At 41.1% G+C, this 21,136-nt stretch overlaps 2 protein-coding genes across 12 annotated transcripts in view; one reads left to right on the top strand and one right to left on the bottom strand.

The window, feature by feature from the left end:
- The window catches only part of zgc:110158 (single-stranded DNA-binding protein 3), a 37,270-nt gene extending 24,651 nt beyond the window's left edge, over positions 1 to 12,619 (top strand). The window contains 14 exon segments of the mRNA XM_003442918.5: positions 3,018 to 3,056; positions 3,058 to 3,099; positions 4,259 to 4,318; positions 4,402 to 4,468; positions 4,884 to 4,948; positions 5,332 to 5,393; positions 5,641 to 5,686; positions 6,256 to 6,291; positions 6,426 to 6,480; positions 6,723 to 6,793; positions 7,202 to 7,280; positions 7,371 to 7,399; positions 7,559 to 7,660; positions 9,515 to 12,619. Coding sequence (XP_003442966.2) covers positions 3,018 to 3,056; positions 3,058 to 3,099; positions 4,259 to 4,318; positions 4,402 to 4,468; positions 4,884 to 4,948; positions 5,332 to 5,393; positions 5,641 to 5,686; positions 6,256 to 6,291; positions 6,426 to 6,480; positions 6,723 to 6,793; positions 7,202 to 7,280; positions 7,371 to 7,399; positions 7,559 to 7,660; positions 9,515 to 9,544 — 783 coding nt within the window. The 3' untranslated portion in view covers positions 9,545 to 12,619.
- A 133-nt stretch (positions 12,620 to 12,752) lies between these two features.
- LOC102078839 (ankyrin repeat domain-containing protein 34B) lies at positions 12,753 to 19,362 on the bottom strand. 11 transcript variants are annotated; one of them, XM_025901004.1, is made up of 7 exons: positions 19,179 to 19,361; positions 18,983 to 19,080; positions 18,648 to 18,911; positions 17,473 to 17,690; positions 16,823 to 17,005; positions 16,334 to 16,550; positions 12,753 to 14,763 (listed from the first exon to the last, which is right to left on the bottom strand). In XM_025901004.1, the coding sequence occupies exons 4-7, from the start codon at positions 17,683 to 17,685 to the stop codon at positions 13,910 to 13,912; spliced, it is 1,467 nt and encodes a 488-aa protein (XP_025756789.1). In that variant the 5' UTR covers positions 17,686 to 17,690; positions 18,648 to 18,911; positions 18,983 to 19,080; positions 19,179 to 19,361; the 3' UTR covers positions 12,753 to 13,909. The 11 variants fall into 11 exon arrangements, with proteins under 11 accessions (XP_025756789.1, XP_005477272.1, XP_025756791.1 ...); XM_005477215.4 differs by having other exon boundaries at positions 18,648 to 18,674; positions 18,773 to 19,361; XM_025901006.1 differs by having other exon boundaries at positions 18,648 to 18,674; positions 18,777 to 19,361.
- Positions 19,363 to 21,136: the final 1,774 nt, after the last annotated feature.

The following is a 21,136-nucleotide window of genomic DNA, read 5'->3' as shown; positions in this document are numbered from 1 at the left end:
ATGGAAGTGCTATTTATAACATTGGTGGAGGAGTAAGATTGGACGATGGCTTGTGTGTCTGTGTGTTTGTGTGCACATTGTGTTCAAGGGACCTTACTGTAACAGAAAGCTTCGGCTGTTCACTGCAAATGTGGCTCACGCAGGCAGAGCGTTGTTTGAAATCCTGAGTGCCGTTAAGAACGTCAGACCTGACACCTAAACAATACCTCCTCTGATATTTGACTTTTAAGAAATGTTAAACTCTTGCTTTCACCATATCTTTTTTTTTTTTTCCAGCTAAAGCAGTCACAAATTTAAATGCTCTTAACATACAACACAGGCAGCTATGCAGGAATCTGTCAAGGACATACAAGATCCAAGCAGCAGCTGCTGATGACTTTCATAACCAGTCGATATGTTTTTCTTGTTTTTGAGTTGTTATTTTGTCTACAGTGTGTCAGATAAGACATGACAGCTTCAAGATATGACTTAAAATTTACGAGCAAGAGTTCAAAATAAAAACAAACAGTTCAATTTTCCATCATTCTGCAAAAAGACAGCAAATGTTCGCAGCTGAGATGTTTGACATTTTTGTGTTTAAAAATAATTCACTAATAGATTATCATAGTTGTTGGTTGTTCAAACTTTCTTCTGAGATGCTGACCTCATATTAATTGGGTCAAGTGGTTTCTTTTCTTCTTCTTCTTTTTTTTTTTTTTGCAAAGTTTCAAGTTTTTTTCTCTCCATGAATTGCATTTATTAAGAGCTTTTATCTGACAAATCTGCTGCCCCAGACAGATATGGGTCCGTACAATAAAGTACACCTCATCTAATCTTGTTGTTGTTTGTTGTTAATTAGTACACCTATTTCTTACTCAAGCAAGCAGTTGGTCTGTTGTCTGTCCAGCAAACACAAGCAGTTGTACGGAATTGATGTGTCTGTCTCTATGCATTTGAAAAAAAAGGGACTTTTGGAAGTCAGTTATAGAAAGCGATCGCTTCAGATTCTGTTGGTCAGCTGATTTCTTAATCTCACCTCATCTCTAATACTGAAAAATTATAATATTGAACTGACTGTTTAGCACTTATGAACATTTTTTTAACTTAACTCTTACGTTTTAAAGCATTAGAAGTAGTTGGGACGTAAACTGCTAAGCAGGTGCGGCCAGCTTTTTTTCCCCGCTTGATTAAGTAAGGTCTGGAGTTGAATGTGCATTTGGTAGCTGCTCACTGGGACTTTCAGCATGAGGTCCAAAGAGATTTTGATGCAAGTGAAGAAGGCTGTCATTCAGCTGAAAAAACATAACAAAGATGGTGGAAACTTTAGGAGTGGTCTAATCAACAATATGGTGCATTCTTAAAAAGAAGGAATGCGCTGGAGAGCTTAGCAACATCAAAAGGCCTGTAAGCCCACACCACATCTAACTTCTACTAAAATGATGGGAAGCATATGGAGAAGAAAAGGAAATGCTTATGATCTTAAGCATACCACATCATCCGTCAAACATGGTCGAGGCAATGGTATGGCATGGACATATATGGCTGCCAGTGGAACGAGGTCACTTGTGTTTATTGCTGATGTGATTGCTGATAGCAGTAGCAGGATGAGTTGTGAAGTGTACATGGCTATAGCCCCTGCTCAGAGTCAGCCTGCTGCTAAACTGGCCAGATGGCTCTTCACAGTGGGACTCTAAAATGACCCAAAATGTACAACGGAAGTAACACAAGAGCTTCCTAATCAAAGAAATGTAATGTTGCTAAATTGTTGGGTCAGTCACCGGACATCAACCCAACCCAGCATGTTTCTCATTTAGTGACGACAACTGAAGGCAGACTGACCCACAAACAAGCAGCGACTTAATGAGGCTGCAGTAAAAGGCTGGCGAAGCATTTCATGGGAGGAAACCTAACCTTTGGTCATGTCAATGCATTTGAGACTTTACGCAATCACTGACTGCAAGAGTTTGGCGTATCAGGTATTAAAAATCATGCCGTTTGGTATGATTTTTGAGAGTTTGTCCAGTTACGTTTGAGCCGATAATACTGTGTTTTTTAAAAAACTGCATAATTAATTTCTAATGCAGTATTTTTGATAAACTCCCTAGGATTAAGCTGAAAGTCTACACTGGATTGCTTTGTTTTAGATCCATTATTGGGGGTGTGCAGAGGTAAATTCACAAAAAATGTTGTCACTGTCCAAATACTTATGGCCCTGACTGGAAACGACCAGACTCACTGAGGTAATCGGTGTGCTGTCTTTGTGTGTGTGTCCGGATGCCTAGCAGGGATACATGGAAAATTCCATTTACCATTAAATCAGCCAGCTTTTGTTTTCTTCGGACAACTGGAAAAGGAAAAAAACCAAAGCACTGAAGGCACCACAGTGATGGAGCAGAAACAAGACTGTTGCATAATGACTTATTTATTAGAGGCCGTTAACCTCGTGTCTCTGGGTGAGAAGTGGGCAATAACGATGCGGTGTTTTAGAGGAGCAGAGGGGTCCCTCACAGGATCACGGTTTTTACTTTGAAGTAGGCTGACAATATGCAGGGAAAAACTTCCAACCTGTACTTGTTTTTGCCAGTATCATCTTTCTGGTTTGAAGTTACCTCTTGTGCCTGTCCTGCTGCTGCCTGTCCTGTTGCAGTGAGCCTTGGGCAATACTGCCCCCATGTGGATTTAGGGAATACATTTAATCCTCCAACAAGAAGGACCAAAGTATCAGAGAGATGGTTATGCTTTAAGATTTCTATCAGCTTGTTTGAACTCAAACTCACATTGAAACTATTCCTATATGACTTTTCATTTTATGGGTTTTTAAGGAGTAACTCTTAACTCCACGTTAAGACGCAGCTTTTCCCACTTTTCTGCTTCCTTCTACCTCAAATTAAAGACTCCCCACTGACTCCCCACTGACCCCCCCCCTCTTCCCAACCCTCCCCATCGTCTTCCTCTCATAACTTTGATTGGGTAATTCCTCCAGGTGTAAACCCACATTTTGCCCCTCCCCTTTCTGATATCGCTCTTCTTTCTTAAAGGGACCACCCGGCTCTCAGCAGTCCCCCATGCACAGCCCCCCCACACAACCCCAGCAACCCCATGATGGGACCCCATGGCCAGGTAAGAAGCAAATGCTTTCTCTCAAACACCCCTCTTTTTTTCCATTCCCTCTAAATCTCCCCTCTACCCCTCACCCACACACTACCTCTTTCTTCCCATTCACTGCTCACGCACCTTCTTCTTCTTCTCCCACCCTTGAGCCCTGTGAGCTCCAGTTTTGTTCAGGGTAACTCCCCGTAGATGTCGGCCCCCTTTTTATGAAAGCCGAGCTTCCAGAGGCAGCAACGCAAGCTCCTCTTCAAGACCCAGAATCAGCTGTCCCCGTGTGGGATGAATAATTCACTCCCTGCCCCTCCCCTGGAGCAGCTTGTGGGGGGTTGCACACTTATCTTCTCCGTCACTCTTAGCACACACACATGCACATACCTCTCCCCTCCCCCCTGCTTACTTGTTTTAACACTTTATAAATAAAACAGGGGACAGTCATTATAAACACGTCACATATACGTACAAAACACATGGGTATACTGATGCACATAGAAGAACCAGAGGCTTGGGTTGCTAAAGCCTGCCAGTTGACAAACTCGTATCCAGTCTTTAAAAACTTCAATCCTCAGTCATTCAGCAGTTATCCAGAACAGTAGCTACAGATGCCACTCTGGAGGTAAAGCTAGCCTTTACCCATTAACTGCGGCAGCTCAGCTCTTCATTCTTGTGGTTTCTGGTTTCCGTCTTATGTGCGAGAGAGTGTGGACACGCTTCCGCTAAGGTTTTGAACGGTGTTGTTGGCCTGAGGTGTCTCTAACTACGCCAGGCAGACCACAGGCCGAATCAGCTTACACCACAGTGAGAGCACGTGGGCTGTGCAGGGAGCTGTGTGAGCGCTGCCGTTAAGCACACACAAATGTGCATGCAGTGAGTGCATGTTGTTAGTATAAGCGGGAGATTTGAAAATCAGAAAATAGGCTCTTATGCCAGTGTATTTTGTTGGTTTCCAAGTTATTATGTTGATGAATCTGCACTTTTTTTCACTGTCATCTCTCATTCTCCAACACCACTGCGTTCATCTGTGTCCTCACCATCACCCCTGTTTGAGTGCGTTTTGAATTTATCAATAATAGAAACTGTGTTTTCTCTGTGTCCTCCTTTGCCCTATAATTCCCACCCTCCATTCGCTCCTTTCCCTCTTTTTTCCTTCTTCCCCTGTTTCTTACTGCAGCCTTTCATGTCACCGCGGTATCCAGGTGGACCGCGCCCCTCACTCCGAATGCCAAATCAGGTACTGAGCAGCATTTTGAGTTGTGTTTATCTATTTTGATGCCAACATATGCCAGTGTGTTGATCAGTTTGCTCCTTTCTCAGCCTCCTGGTGGTATCCCAGGATCTCAGCCTCTCCTGCCAAACAGTTTGGACCCAACAAGACCGCAAGGTAAGGCTGGTCGTAGTCCCAGGTCAGAGCAGATGATGAAGATGATAGGTCTGTAACTAAAGTTTTAGTTTGGATTTTCTTGAATCTACTTTAAAAGTGGTGATATTTCAAAATACCTTAAAAGATTTGGTCTGTAATCAAGAAGTTAAAAAAAAAAAACCTCTGCATTGTCTTCATACTAGGGCTTTGGGGGATTTTGTATAAATTCAGATTGTGTGACTATTTCTTCCTGAATAGATTGAATATGTGTGGGTGTGTCTGGCTCAGGAAGGGGTCCGTGCTGATTTTAACTGCAGATTATCGCTTCAGAGGCCTGAGTGTTGCTACCAAAGGGCTTAGAATGAACCATTGTCTGTGGCATTTCTTAATTCCTGTGTTGCTTTCAGTGTGTGACTCTGGGGCTCTTTTCTTGCAGGTCATCCTAACATGGGTGGACCAATGAGAATGAACCCTCCCAGAGGAATGGCCATGGGCCCACAGGTATGACAAATCGGCTGCGTAGAGGCCACGAAACTCTGATGGGAGTTAGTTTCTACATCTAGTAATTGTAATAGTGAATGAGACAGCTGTGCACTTAGGCTTGCTTTTAATGGTTATATAACTGTATGGAAGCGCCTCTTACAGGGTGAAATGTAACTTTTCTTGAATCCGTTTCTATAATTGTCGTTACTCACCCACTTATAGTAAAGACTTGTCTTTTCTTATCTGCCTTTGACAGTCCAGTCATGTTTGTGCATAATGTGTGAATATAAAACAAAACACTGAATCTTATGCACTCAACAAAATCAAATCTTTTTAGAGTTTTTGTAACTTTGCTTCGAAGCTCTAACTGTGTGTTGTTTTTTAAACATCTTGTCTCTTAGAATTATGGAGGTATGAGGCCTCCTCCCAACTCAATGGGTGGTCCAATGCCAGGAATGAACATGTAAGTCCCATTTGCTTCATCTTCAACATACTGCTGTTCATTCGCAAGTAGTTTTAGTAGCAAGCAGAACCCAAAAAAGGACATCAGTGGTTAAATGTTCTTCATTAATTCTGAGGAGCTGTTGGAAAAAGGTGTCCAGAGTTTATCCTTGGATCTAGTAAACTTAAATAACTCTCATATTTCCTTTATATTCCCAGTTCCCTTTATTGTTGGTTTGCTTTCTAAACTTTTTTTTTTTTCCCCTCAGGGGTCCCGGAGGAAGAGGGCCTTGGCCAGGTCCTAATGCTAACTCTGTGAGTTTGAAGCCCTGCACATACACGATAGGTGGCAGGCAGACTTATTGCAACAAGAATAGCAATAACTTGGCAATATTCAAACTCAATGCATTGTATAATAACTTGATAATGAACTTGTCTAGTTTTCCTAAACAGATTTAAAGTATTTAACGTGTTTAAACAATGTTGGAGATCATTTTGAACACTGCTAATGTGCTGCATCAGTCAGTGCTGGCAAGTTTGTCCCCTAAAACCAGGTTCATCAAGTACATTTGGAGATGACTAAAGTTTAAGCAACAGCAATTAAAGCTCTGAAAAGAATGTGCTTTCTCATTGTTGTTCCGTGATGCTAAACCAAAGTCATGCATCTCCTTTGTTAAATACCCCAAAATAATAAACGGGTAGCTCTTGCACAAAAAGTCGAGGAAATTTTTGACAAAGCATTTTCACCAGCTGAAGAAAATCTCCCTGACAGACTCGCCGTTTACTGCAGGATTGTTGCATTAGTTTTAATTTTCTTGTCTAGATGAACATCTCTATCTTTCAGCCTTCAGATCTGACTCTTTATTTCTTCCTCCCCCTTGCAGATAGCCTACTCCTCCTCATCTCCAGGAAACTATGTGGTGAGTTGTTATATAAAAGCATGTCCGCTGACTAGGATGCAGTGTAGGCTTTTTTCTTTTTATTTGTATTAAAGAATGCTTCATTTATGCTCCGATGAGTATAATTTTACAGTTTTCTTTTTTTCCTTCCTCAGGGTCCTCCAGGTGGAGGAGGTCCACCTGGAACTCCCATCATGCCCAGCCCAGGTGGTGCGTCACCTAACTGTGTCCCCAGCACTAACACTTGTGCATTAGAAATAGAAGTGTCTCCCATTTTCCCTTTCACTTACAAAAAAAAAAAAAAAGCATGAGTGTGTCCACTCACCGAGTGCTGTCAGTCTGAGTGCTCTCATTATTTCATGTCTACTTTCCTGTTTTCATATTTGATTCAGAGGTTTTATATCAACCTTCTGATATCCCAAAACTGAAGGTTTTGTTCTCTTTTTTCTTAGATTCAACTAATTCCAGTGAAAACATCTATACGATGATGAATCCAATTGGACCTGGAGGCAACAGACCCAATGTGAGTCTCCCATAACTTTTCTTTTTTAACAGTAATACTATACTGTTCTCTTAGAAGTTTAACTTTGCAGCCTCGCTTAATTTTTCAGATATTGCACATGGATTCTTGGCTAAAATAATGGATGCTATTGTAATGATTAAAATTACACAGTCTTGCCCTCAAAATATAATCCACTTCTAATAGGGCTTATAACCACATCACTGGGCACCAGTACAATCCAGCATTAGAGAAACCTAATGCTGCCACAGTGAGCTCAATAAGAATTGACTGGGAATGAAGTAGGGAGAATAAATTAAACAATCTCAACTTCACCTCGGGCTGAAAACATCACAATTATATCAGAGAGGTCAAGGATGGAGAATCGTGTTAGCGGTTACTCATTAGATTTGTTCCACACCTTTTCACCAGTTCCCTATGGGACCTGGGCCTGATGGGCCAATGGGAGCTATGGGAGCCATGGAGCCACACCACATGAATGGATCACTAGGTGGGTTTGAACACTGATGGTTTGGTGTGTGTACAAACAGAAACTGCTTACAAAAACAATTGACCTGTTTATCTCCTTTTACTTCCTCAGGGTCTGGGGATATGGATGGGTTGCCAAAGGTATGTCAACATCAGATTTTCTATAAACGCTTCTTATTGGGGTATTTTTGTAAACTAAAGCACTTTTTCAGAATCTGAATTCTGCACTTCAACTGTGTTGCCAATAAGAAACAATTTATCAGTTTAACGTTGATTTTTACCCTCCGTTTCTGCCTCTAGAGTTCTCCCAATAACATGGGGGGCATGAACAACCCTCCTGGGACGCCGAGAGATGACGGCGAAATGGGCGGCAACTTTTTGAACCCATTCCAAAGCGAAAGTGTGAGTAGAGTGAATGAATGGCATCTCATGACCCCTTAACAGTTCTCCTTGACATCCTGACATGAACCAGTGGAAGAATGCAAGCAGAGGGTGCACCTCGTTTTTTAGAATTAATCTCAGACTGTTGAAAATGTTTTGGTAATATTTATGAAATTTGGTCCCACTTCAGATTATTAATTTACTTTAGCTGAATTGGTTAGTCTAAACGCATCTTAGTATTGGAGCAGTAAGGTAGCAGTGTTGCTTTTCAATGGACGCCATTAAAAAAAAAAAAGTCTTGTGACACATGGAAGTGTTAAAAAGCAATTTAAAGTAAAAGTTCTTTACTCGTCCAGATTCATGACTAGCTCATGGCAAACCTGCCCAAACCAGTGACCGTCAGACCACAACTAAATAGACACATACGGACGAGAAGAGGATATCACTAATATGAGGAGAAGCATGACATAGTAGGAATTAACAATCAGTCACAGACAAAAATAACAGCAGTTCACGCCAAAACTAATTTTATTACCGTGACTCTGCTCACACGCAAAGGAGGCCTGTGGCCACACAACAGGGCCTGAAAAGACCCAGCTCAATTTCTAGGTCAGGTTTTGGTAACAAGGAAGCAAGCAGACCTTTTGAAATAACTAGTTTTAGGCTTGTTTTTAAGTGCAGCTTTATTTCTTATTTAGTCTTTATACTTTTAAATAGCTTCTGTTATGCTTCATATTTTCTTCTTAGACTTGACTAGAGTAGCTTTGCATGTTTCACAAATCAGAATAATCCCAGTTTGTCTAAAACCGGGCTTTGTGCTTCATTTCACCCGCTGTCTGATACATGCTGTTTTAGCTCACTTCCCTCACACTTTAAGCCACCTTTCTTCTGATTGGCTGCCCCTCGCAAACAGTAGGTTTGTGTGTTCACAGCCCAAGCTGTTCAGTTATGATGACTATATCTAACTGATCATACAGAGGCAAGAATTTAAAAAAAAATGTCTAAAGGTGAGTATTTAGAGCTTGTACTTGGACTGAACTCTTTATTAGGAAAAAGTTGTTCTTCCTCTTTAGGTTTAATTATATATTATGATATACTTTGTAATTTGGGACACAGCCTGATAAACCTGAAAAGCAAAACCTGCTACACTGAATACAATTTTCAATGTCTAAAAAAAAGAGGGAAAAAACATGTGTGGAATAGTGTTTTTTTTAATATATATATAGTGGATTAATAACTTGTGTTCTGCTTGCATTGTAGCCGCTTACTAATCACTTAAAAGCTCATACAATTCCCTCTGTATCAGTGATGTGATTGCAGTTGATCGACATAAATGTTTGCTGCACTTGAGTATATGATAAATACCTGGATTTATTTCATTTTAAGAATTTACTAAATGACTAGAAGTGGCAGTATCTGTCAGCCTTGTGTTTGGCACAGAGCAGGTGGACGGGGGTACTGCTCCTTGTATTGCATAAAAAACTGTAATGGTCTCTTACCTTTGGCCTGAAGAGCCACGGGGTGCACAGACTAGAACTCGAGCCAAGCCTTAATCACTCGATTCGGCTAATCAGTAGCGGGGCAGGGTATCATCTGAGTTAAACAGCTGCTGGATAAATGCTAAATATCTGTTTGAAAGCTAGGATTGATTTCAGTCCATACAAATCATATATGTACCATTCCCAGCCCTTATTAGACATACAGCAGAAAGCTCTGATTGCCTGAGTCTGGTGAGTTAAAGCTTGGCTTCAACCTTAGTCTGAGCTTCCTCTAGCTTTGCAGGGCGGGGTTTGAGCGCCCTCTGGTGTTTAAATGTTGTCAGTGACATATCCACTCATCTATGCCCTCCTCCCCCTTCCCTCTCTCTCTTTTCAGTATTCACCCAACATGACGATGAGTGTGTGATTTTATTTTCCTTTTTTTTTGTATTTTCATTTATTTCTTTCCCCCTCTTTATTTTTTGTAACCCTACACCTGATTTTTTTTTTTTTTCCTTCAACTGAATCCTTTCTTCACCTTGGACTGGATCACTTCCCTTCCTCCCCCCACACACGCCCTCTGTCCCCTCCTCAAACGGGGACCCACTACTACCCAACCCACCACCCCGTTTTTGTTTTTTAATTTTCCCCTCTTCTCACTCGGGAACTCTACGGCCACAGCCTTCTGGGACAGCCCTTGAGCATGCTGGGACTCTAATTAAGACGGGCCCTCCCGGAGCATGTAAGCTGGCTGCGGGTGTGAATAGGAAGCAGTCACAGAGCAACAGGAAGAGCCTCCTCTCTGACTCCGGCCCCAGCCTCCCTGGCTTCCTGTCAGGGTCTAGACAATGAGCGAGGGAAGGAGGACAAATGGAGAGAAAGGGGGAGAAAAGAGACTTGAAACACAGCCCTCCCCCTAATGACACAGTGTCAGGTCTCTCAGCAGCTGCCTGGAAGCGTCTCAACCACGACTTTGGATTTTTTGTTTTGTTTTTTTAATCATCGTCTTTTGATTTGTTGCTGTTCCTGATGGGGTTATCGGCAGGTCGGGAAGAAACGACCTCCTTCGTGCCCCCCACATTGTTCTCCTTGTGTGTACATTTGTAACAGAGGTGTTGTGATGATCAGTGAACAGGATTTTCCTTTTTTTGTGTATGTATTGTATCATTGCTATTTTTATTATTGTTATTAATGATTATTGGTATGATCATTTTAAGATTAGGTTCTAATTTTCTGTTGTTTGTAAGGGCACATTTATTATGATGAAGACAGTATACGTGCACAGAAATCAGTAATTATTTGCTGTGTAACATGAGGCTCCGTGTGAGCACACTGCCCCCTGCAGGTAAGATTTTATTCCTCACGGTACTAATTGGTTCTTTGTTTTTTTGTTTATTTTTGTTTTGGTTTTTTATTTTTTGGGAGGTTGGCAACTTCCTTTTATAAGATCTAAAATATTAACTTGTTGCTCAGTAACTCCCACCAGAAGAAGAGTCTCCTAGGTTCCCTGCAGTAAAATGCACAGCTCTATTTATTTATGTACTTTTAATTTGTCTTATGAATCATTGTTCCTTTTTTTTTTTTTAAGTGTTATCCCTGTTTTTTTTATTATTATTATTTCTTTCTCAACTGCAGAACTAGTAGCAACTGTGTAAATATGCAGATCCACTCAGCAGCATCTCCTTATCTCCATCATTAGACCCCCTCCATCCATCCCCAAAGGTGCTGACGTTATCACGAGTCCACAGTTTGACCACACTCACACCGCTCCCACTAATGCTTCCCACTGTTCACTCTGTCGTGTACATACGTAACATGTTAGTCTGTCTGCTGACCTGTAGTGAACACTTGGATCGTTTTCGTTTGCCGATGAGGTCCCCCACACACTGTGATGTCCGTCTGCGCTTTGCGGGCGCTTGCTTTCACACACCGCTCATTTTAGCTTGCAGGTGTTTTCGTTCGAATATGTGCTGTCCTTCCTCTTTTTGCGGTTGCTTGTGGTGAAATGGCTTCTGGCCATCTGCTGATCGGATCAACTGTGTTTTTCTTTATTTTGGAGAATGGCAGGTCAGGAAGCAGCAATGGCATTGCTCTGTTGACTGTAGCGAGTGGCCTCCCTTCCTTTTGCTTCCCTATTCTCACCTCTCTAATAGGCCAGCATTGACACACAGACACTCAGTCACACACCACCCCTCTCTGATAATTTTTTTTCTTTTTTGGGTACAACTCTCCATGTTTTAATTTTAATTTTTTTTGTAAATACTGTAAAATGCATTTTGATATCATTGACATGTTTTGATATTTCAAATCACGACTTTAACAGTTGATCAGAAACGAGCTGATTTGGGCAACTGTGTATTTGTTCAGAGACGGCGTGTCTTTTACTCAGAAATAATATGAATGACGAGAGAAACAGAAACTGGAGCTGCTATAGACTATTATGCTATTTCACCTCATCACAGACAAAAGTGGGGCTTTTACTGTGCATCGGCGCTGTTGTGTCAAGGGGTCCAGCGGGACAAGGGAGGAAAAACCTTTTGTAGTCGAGCTAATTCACTGTCACACACATGTACCTGAAAAACTCAGCTTCAGATGAGATATAAGTCTTCTTCCTCTGCCTCTTTTATTGGAAATTTATTGGGGGGAAAAACCAACCTACCTCTGTTTTTGACCATGAATTTGCAAAAACAGAGGTAAAGAGGACATTTTTATAATTAAACTTGTAGCCTCTTGACACAACTGAATCGCAAAGGAGGGGTACAAAGGACACTGGCTCTCAATCCAAAGCACCAGGGACCAGAGTACATGCTTTACTATGAAGGATTTTTTTAATCTATTTAAAAATGAGGCAAGAGAAATGTTTGGGAAAGTAAAAATGGGAAAACAATAACACGTGGGACAGATTTGTTGCTAAGAAGCGGTGGAGGTGGTGCAGGAAGAGGCGTTTTCCTCCCCTGTACTTTGAAATGCTGTTGTATAAAATGCAGTCCGACTTCTTTCTGTCCTGTAAGTAAAGCCGTCACAACGTTGATCATTTCTGTATTTCTATTGTGCTGATGTATAATACTGTAACATTCAGGGGTGGGGAGGGTTAAGAGAGGACTTTTGGGGGAGGGGGTGGGGAGTAAAGATTTTTTTGTTTGTTTGTTTTTTGTTTGTTTTTTTCCTGTTCAGTTCCTCATTTTTCCTCTTGATGACAAAGCAGTATTGAATATGAGGCAGTCTGTCCTTGGGGAGTTGCTTTGTATCTCATGTTAGGGTAGTTTCAGATCCTAAATGTCTTGTGTAGTAAAATAAGAGGTTCCTTCGTATGTTTCTTTATATTGTAAAGTTTCTTTAGACGAAAAAAAATGTTGCTTATTGGAAAAAAGGTGGGAAATCTGCATTGATAATGTATTTTTTTTTTGTTTGTTTTGTTTTAATTTTCATCAAGTTGTCAGTCGTTTTTTGCCTGTGTCCCCCTTGTTGTAGATACATATTAAAAATAAATAAAATGACTTCACTCCTTTTGCCATGAATACAAATTTTTGCCTCCAATTTAAATGTAAAAGTTGATGAACAGGAGTCAATTTTAAAAGGTATGTATGAGTTTTTTCTTTCTAAATATTCGTTTCATACAGTTTATTTCTCCATTGTGTTCAGTATAGAATCAACAAGTGGGCTGCAGCCAGAGATTAATTTACAATTAATTAATTATTTAAACAGTTTTGCAGAAACCTTAAGTTACTTAATGCTAAGAACACTCCACTTTCCCATTGTTAGTGTGTTTGAGTTATCTGTTGATTGACTATTCAATTTCTTATCATATCAGCCTTCTTTTTCATTGCATTTCTTTCTGCTGGTTCATGTTGTACTTCTGTGACAAAACACTTGTGTTTTAACCCAGATATTTGTGAAAGGTTTCCACAGCTCGCTTTGAGTTTATCGCTTGCTCGTGTTGAATGAGAATTTAAGCAGGTATCCTCTTAAAATTAGTTAATAAACCTTACTCCATCTCAGAATCACAAGTCTGAGTATACAGCAAGCTCTGTAAGTTTTTGGACAGCAACTGTCCTCTGGACACCACCACAGTGTTAAATCAAACAATCAAAATGTGACTGAAGTGCTGTTTTTCAGCTTTGAGTCATGAGGTATAACAAAAGTGTTTCATTAATTGTTTTTCAGAGGCTGTATTTGTATCTAATTCAACGTTTTGAGGGAAGGTGGAGCCTGTCCCAGCTGTCATAAACCCTGGACAGTTTGTTAAAGGCCTAACACAGACCAACAGCCATTCATGCTAGCAATCACACCTACAACATACATTTAAGGTCACCACTGGACCTAACATGCATATCTAGATTGTGGGATGGAAGCTGGAGTATCTGAAGAAAATTAAAGCACTTAAAAACATGTCTTATTGGGTTACGATCAGGTAACTGACTTGGCGATTGAAGAATATCCCATTTTCTTTCATTATCCAAGTGTTGTAGCCCTGCACACTTCAGAGTTTATCCTGTGACTTCTATCAACAGTCACACCATCAATAAAAACTCCTTGTTCCACTGGCAGACATATGTGTCTATACCATTGCCTCGACCATGTTTGATGGATGATGTGCGGTGCTTAAGATAGATCGTAAGTATTTCCTTTTCTTATCATCTTGCAGTATGCTTCAAATTCTCTGCTGTTCTGTTCCTTCTCCAAACTTTTCTCTTCCCATGATTACGGTAGAGCCTAAAACTAGTCCAAGTACTGACGGGCCTAACTTGTTAAAATGACACTGGGACCACTATCCTTCAAATATAATATGGTCTCACATGTCTAAATAGTTCATCCGCGTTCCTCCTTTTAGCTGTTCAAGCTGCACTGAGTGACGACGCAGTGACCTCCTGTTTCTCTCGTTGTAGCAGGAGGCAGAAGGAGGAACCAGCGAGGTGACAGAGGAAGCTGAGGGGAGTGGAGGGAGTGGAGCTGGCCTCACTGATGCTCTAGAGGGAGGAGAGGAGCTGGGTGGGTGAGGCAGAAACACCATGGTTCTGCTTTTGGCTGGTGAAACCTGGGTTGGAACCTGGAGGTAAGATGTGGATTGACTTACCAAAGGAGGGAGGTGAAGCAGAGGAGGGTCGACTGTGACAGAGGGGAGGGTATTCCTGCGGAGCTGGGAGTGAGGGGGCAGGCAGGTGGGGAGCTTTTTGTCTGAGAGTGACCCTGCAGGAGTGACACATCGTTTGAGGACCATGCTGCCGGGTGTTGCATGAGTAGAGCTCATCTCAGTGAGCGAGACGACTGAATGAGAAGCCTTCAAAGGGAAATCCTCGTGGCTGCGGCTGTAATTCCCTCCTCCATATCCGTTATCTCTCCTTTGAACCTTGCCTCGTCTCCTCTCTTCCACTCTGGAATGATCAAAATGGGACTCCTTTTCTTCTTCCTCATTTTCCTCACCCTTATTCCTTCCTCTCTCCCCTCTCAAATCCTTTCTGTCTCTCTCCTCCTGTGGGCTCCTCTCCCTCATGCCCTCCTCATAAGCTCTGTTCAGACAGGCCAGGTTGTGAATCGCTAGCCAGGGTTCAGATGATATTCTCTGTCTGAGAGGGGGAGAGCTGCACAGGCTCAGTGGTTCACAGGAGGGACGTCTGCTGCTAATGCTGCTGCTACTTCCTCGTTGGCCTGGTGGAAGAAAATAAGTCAGTTTTAGGGGTTAAAATCATACATGTAGAAGCTGTTGAGAAGAGGCATCCTTTCTCTGTTGCTGTAATGTTTCTTCATATTTGTCATAAAGCTGTGTCCCTGTTGGATACATACAAGGCTTTTAATCTATCAATATAGTATCTTAAAAAAGGTGAACATCTATGATAAAAATCACTGATAATGTCTACTGTTTCATGCTGTATTCCTTCTGGTTGTTTAGAAGAGATAAGCTGCAGCAGTGGTCACATTGTGAGATGATATCTCCGTCCCTGTGATTTACATCTGCCCACTTTGAACACCTCTCACAGTGCCACGCAGGAAGCCATGGCAATCCATCCTATTTCAGTCCAGAATAAAGCAAGGCAAAGCTGCACATTCATATAAATATGTTGTGCATAGCGTGTGATTTAAATTCTAAAAATATTCAGCCAGGTTTTCCCCAGTTCATCACTTACCCTCACATGACACATCTTTCCCATAACAACCATCTGTCTTTATTCACTCTGCTTCTATGGTACAAATCGAGTTCATAGTCGGGACCTGTAGCTTCTTTCATTACAAGCTTCACTCACCCTGGCAACACATGTTCATTTTGTCTCCTCGGGAATGAGCGTGCAGCTAATGATTTCAACCACAAGGCATTTATTCTCATCTGTCTAGACTTGTTTTTGTTCAGTGCTGATCTGCTATTATCCAGGAGAGGCAAGTGTCTGCATATAGAGATTGCGGTATTGATCTCCCATTTTAAGGTGGTATAGCCAGACAACTCTGATAATATTATTCAGAGCTGGTTAGGGAATCCGTTATGCTGTGGGGGAGTGTTTTGTTGACATGCATTGGGTCCGCTAATCCTTTAAAGAGAAGCGTCTCTGAAAATCAGAACTCATCCTGTGATGAAATGTTTCTGTTCAGATGGAAAACGCTGTGAGGGCCGCAGTGACAGTTCTAGCTGGTTTGGTGTGGTCAGAAATGCAGCTTTGTTGGAACTTTAACTAAAACCAACAGTGGTGTCAGTGTCTTGAAATACAGTTGTGGTCAGAAGTTTACATGGAGTCATCATGGGCATGACTGTCAAGATCATTTTTGGCTTTTAATGATTTCCTTTGAATTCTGTTTTTTCCAGGGTGGAATGATTATACAGCAGACATCTTTATTGACTTTAAAAAACAAGAATTGGATGCATAAGTTTTTTTCTAATCCACACAGGGTCAAAAGTATACAAGGAACTCACTGAAGATCTAAGAAAGATTCAAACAAACTGGTAATGTCTCTCTGAGCCATTTCTAAACAATTGCATATTCCAATATCATCAGTTTAAACAGTTGTATGTAAGTACAACTTATTCAGATGTGTCTGAATAACTTGTGGATTAGAGAAAGTCCAAAATAAATTCAAATTTATGCACCCAGTTCTTTTTATTTAAGACATTGAGGGGGTATACTGTACAGCCATTTCACCCTGGAAAAAAAGAAGAGTGCCTGCTGGTGTGGGATACACCATAACTCAATTAAACCAAGGCATTTTCCTTTAAACAAAGCTCATTGCTCACTTGTTGCTCTGAAGTTGAAGATGTTTTCGCCCTCGGGTGAGTTTGGCGAGCCTGTCTTCAGGACGATGTCAGATGGGGACATGCAGGACACCGGTGAGATGTTTGGGGATGGGAGAACATTCAGATAGCGTCTGGTCACAGGGCCTCCATGCACACCCAGCTCTGTGGCAATGATGATGATGTCACGACCTCTGGCCTGACAGGCATCCATCAATACCTGAAGTACAAGAATGCTGGTAAAGTAACTTTACAGGTTTTGTGAAGGTGAAATCTCCTTCTTTTGGAGTTCTATTACATCCTGGTAGTTTTAATGATAATCATTTAAAATGAACCAAATGATATCAATTAACTGAAATTAACTCTATCTTAGGGTGATATAGGGTTAAAACCCCAACATATAAACAGTGCCAAACCCCATAATATCCTCTTCCATCCTTTAAATGTATTGATTTACACTTTATTTCATTTTTTTCTTTGTTCCTTACTAACCTTCAGAGTAGGCTGATGCTGCTCGTTGATAGCGTAGACCAAAGCTGAGGCTCCAGAGTAATCCTCCATGCTTGGGTCGGCTCCTGCAGCAAGGAGTGTGGCTGCGACCTGAGCTCCCGCACGCTCCATACAGGCGTACATCAGCGCAGTACGGCCCGCCCGGTCTTTTGCATTAGGATCTGCCTGATTGGTGCAAAAGATCCAATTGAGTGATTAACTCAGTGATAAATGATAATCCCAGAAGAGAAATGGTCCGGTGTTAGGAGTCACTCGGAAAGCTCAAGTGTATATTTTATAGAAACCAAATTTAGCAGGACTCTGTGCAATTTGGCTAATGCTCTCTTAATTAGAACTGATCTGGCACTGTTGCTTTTGTATTGTGGCTCTCAACTGTGACTCACAGTGTGTTATATTCTGTTCTCTGGTGCCAACATGTTCAGGAACACCCTTTTAGTTGGATGGGTTACACAAGCAGAGCTGGATAGATCACAAGCCTGTTTACTATGCATTAAAAGTTCTCCTCTCTTAGAGCAAGTACAGTTTTTATGCATTAAAAATACACCTAAGTCAATAAACTGCTGAACTTGTATGCACATGTTTACATTCAAGTGTCTGTATTTAATGGTGACTATTTGTCACTGCGGACTGACCTTGTTCTGGAGGAGGTATGTGAGGAGCTTAATTGTCTCAGGCCCAGCAGGCTCCCCTCTCAGGGCCTTGCAGGCAGCCAGCAGAGCTGTCTCTCCTTTAGGGTTGCGCCCATTTACCTCTGCTCCACCTTCTACCAGCAGACGGACTAGACGGAGCTTCCCAGAGGATGCTGCACTGATGAGCGGGCTACAGTCTGACAGAGGGTCCAACATCACCGCTGTAGGGCATTCAGTCATTTATCATTCTGATACTAATAATATCATATCATATATAGATGCAGAAATGCCTCAATCCTGTAATCAGAGCACTAATTGGATTACTATGACAAATGAAAACCTTGCACATGCACTATATTGCCAAAAGTATTCACTCATACATCCAAATAATTGAATTCTGGTGTTCCAATAACTTCCATGGCCACAGGTGTTTAAAATTAAGTCTCCAACTTTCTGCAGAGTCAATCACTACAGACCTGCAAACTTCATATGTTCACCTGATTAGTTCAAAAAGAGAGCATAGAGAATGTCCTGGAATGGCTTTCCATGGCCAAGCAGCCAGATGGAGTGGTGTGAAGTACGCCACTGCTGGACTGGCAGTGGAGAACTATTCCAGTGAGAGGAACTCTTAATGCTTCAGCATACAAAGGCATTTTGGACAATTTCATGCTCCCAGATTTTTGGGAACTTTTTAGTGATGACCCCTTCCTGTTCCAACATGACTGTGCACCAGTGCAAAAACCAAGTAACATAAAGACATGGATGAGCGAGTTTGGTGTGGAAGAACTAGACTGGCCTGCACAGAGTCCTGACTTCAACCAGACAGAACACCTTTGAGATAAATTAGAGCAGAGACTGCGAGGCAGGCCTTCTCGTCCAACATCAGTGTCTGACCTCACAAATGTGCTTCTGCAAGAATGATCAAAAATTCCCATAAACACGATCCTAAACCTTGTGGAAAGCCTACCCAGAAGAATTGAAGCTACTTTAGCTACAAAGTGGGCCGACATCATATAAAATCCTTGGATTAAGAATGGGATGTCATATGTGCTTTTAGGCAGATGAGTGAATGCTTTTGGCTATTTAGTGTCATTTTAAAATTTTCTTCTAATATCAGTGAAAATTTTAATGGATGAACAGAGTATCCACAGAGTACCTACATTCAACATCATTCTTACCTTAATTTTTCTGTTCAGTCTGTCTGTCTTCAACAAAACACAAAGACTTCTTCAAGTTATCCAGATATGATGCAAAAAAAAAAAAAAAATACTACCCTGCTCCAAATTTTATCCTGATTCTTTACTTGCTTGGTTTTCTGCATGAAGCGTCCTCGTGTCGCTGGCCTGCAGCAATCAGCCGAACATGAAGTGATAGGATACTAACTTTCATGTACTCCCTCGGTCTCTGTCTCCCTCCGTCCTGATCTGTCCTCTCCTTACCTGCTGGGTCAAAGGGAGGTTCAGCCCACGGCTACTGTTCAAAGTCATAAATGGTTTTAAGCCCAAAATGTCACCTGTTGCAAACACTACACTTCAAAAGAGCCAGAGGGCCTTTGATATGAGTCAGCTTTGAACAGTTCTCATCTGCTTTGCGACCATCTGTGTTCAAACACTGGCAGGGAGACATAGATGAGAAACACCGAGAACTAAACGCAGGCTCACACATTAAACTCATGGCAGCTCATTTGTATCTGAACATTTTTGACACACTTCTGTTGTTTGAATTTTAATCTTTTGTTCTTTCAGAGCACTAAGCGACTGTTAATATACATTCATGGTAAAAAGAAGTACACCCATACAGTTCTCATCAGGATAAATTAGGTAAATACAACCTCAAAAGAACAACGCATTAGAATATAATGTGACATTATTCATTTAACAAAACCTAAGCCAAAATGCAGAACAGTGTGTGAAAAACTAAGAACACCCCACGTTCATTGACCAACTTAATGGTCGCACCAGTGAACAATTAAGTTAATTATCCTGGCCGAGGACCGTTTTTCAAACCTAAGCCGTGCTGCCATGTTCTTTTTTACAGAAAAGAGGCTTTCGCTTCTTCTAAACAAACCATACCTTTTCAGTCTTTTTTCTAATTGTGCTGTCGTGAACTTCAATATTTAAGATGCTAGCTGAGGCCTGTAGAGTCTGAGATGTAGATCTTTGTATTTTTGCAGTTTCTTTGAGTATCTGTCCTCAAGGTCAGTTCGGTCGGGTCGGGACATTCCCTCTCAGGGTGATAGACGGTTATCTTGAATATTTATGAATAATCTTTCAAATTTAAAACTTTGTAACCTTCCCCAGACTGACAGGCAGCAACAACTGCTTCTTTAAAGCAATTACTTCTGGGTTTTTTTTAGAGGCGTTCACAACCTACCTTCTTAATTCCTATAGAAGCAGTAAGGTTGTACTATATTTTTATATTTTACAGGTAATATAAAATGTAATTTGTTGTTCATATGAGATTGTATTTACCTAATTTTAAGATGTGCTGATATGTAAAACCTCAAATCTGAAGGAGGGTGTACTTTCTTTTTCAGATGGCTCCAATACTGCTTCCAATACTGAATTTTTGATTGAAATACAAACGAATTCAGTTAATCAAACTGTGTCAAATATTCTTAGAAAATCTGTTGAGAGTAAAGACTATAAGTCAGAAAGAATCTGGATATAATAGAAGTGCTCACACTTACTGATGATCGGATAATCGAGTGCATTTGATTAGCAGCACCTGGCTGATGTTTACATTTAGTTTTTGTATACTGCTCCTGCAAAGTGGCTGAATTTTTGTTAAATATATAATTACTTGGTGAAATATGTTGTGTTATGTAGTTGATCCGACCTGCCGAAGGTAAAATTGTATTTTTATGTCCTGACACATAAAATGTTATGAATGAAAGTGTGTGTACTTTCATTTTAGTGTACATGCTTTTGATTTGAATGAATTCAAAGTGACAGAGAAAGAAGGAGGAAGAGACAGTAGATAAACAATTCAGCAAACCCCACACACTGGTTGTGTATTTAGGCCAAACCACAATTAGCTCAAGCAAACAGATTTAGCCCGGAGCAAAAGCAGCATGTAAAACATGTTTATAAGGCAGTGTGAAAAAAGCAGCACTGTGTCTTATGGTATTTACATTATTTTTAGTATTGAGGGCTAAAAGCTTTACTACGCAGTAGTGCCTCAAAAAGCAGCAATAATCTTCCTTTTAGAAAAGGTTATCTCAGCATGCAAAGTCCTTAAAGACCTTGTCTTCTATCTACAGAGATGTAATAGAGCAACAGGCTGATTTTGAACTGTATGCAAACGTATTATCAGCCAACGTTTTTTTGGGATGCTATCTATAGTAAATGTCAGCAGGCTCACTTTCCCAAAGGTGCATATGTTAAATGAAAGCTTCATCTGTGTGTGTGACAAGCTGTGTGTAAAACAACGTGAAATATCAGCTTGAGCATTTAATATCCATTTATATGTTGACATATATCTGGATTGCAGTCCAAAATGCAGTGTTATTGAGTCATTGCATTGCCTGACACACCCCATTCCTCCTGCTGGGAATGACTTCAGCACTCATTCATGCTGCAGCATTCTGAAGAGGCACATTTTGAATGAGTACTGCCCTTGTGACATCATTTTGTCATGGTTACACCAAAGTGAAATGACAACCACC

Source organism: Oreochromis niloticus, linkage group LG19, assembly GCF_001858045.2.
Source record: "Oreochromis niloticus isolate F11D_XX linkage group LG19, O_niloticus_UMD_NMBU, whole genome shotgun sequence".
Classification (NCBI taxonomy): domain Eukaryota; kingdom Metazoa; phylum Chordata; class Actinopteri; order Cichliformes; family Cichlidae; genus Oreochromis; species Oreochromis niloticus.
This window is presented reverse-complemented; position numbering and strand designations above follow the sequence as displayed.

Bases quoted from the DNA above. Each gene is read 5' to 3' on its own strand.
- LOC102078839 (XM_013270091.2), bottom strand. From the start codon at position 17,709: ATGACTGAATGCCCTACAGCGGTGATGTTGGACCCTCTGTCAGACTGT. The intron at 17,006-17,472 runs GTCAGTCCGCAG...TGCACCAATCAG, and splicing joins CATACCTCCTCCAGAACAAG to GCAGATCCTAATGCAAAAGA. The intron at 14,764-16,333 runs GTGAGCAATGAG...TTCTTCCACCAG, and splicing joins CTTCAACTTCAGAGCAACAA to GCCAACGAGGAAGTAGCAGC.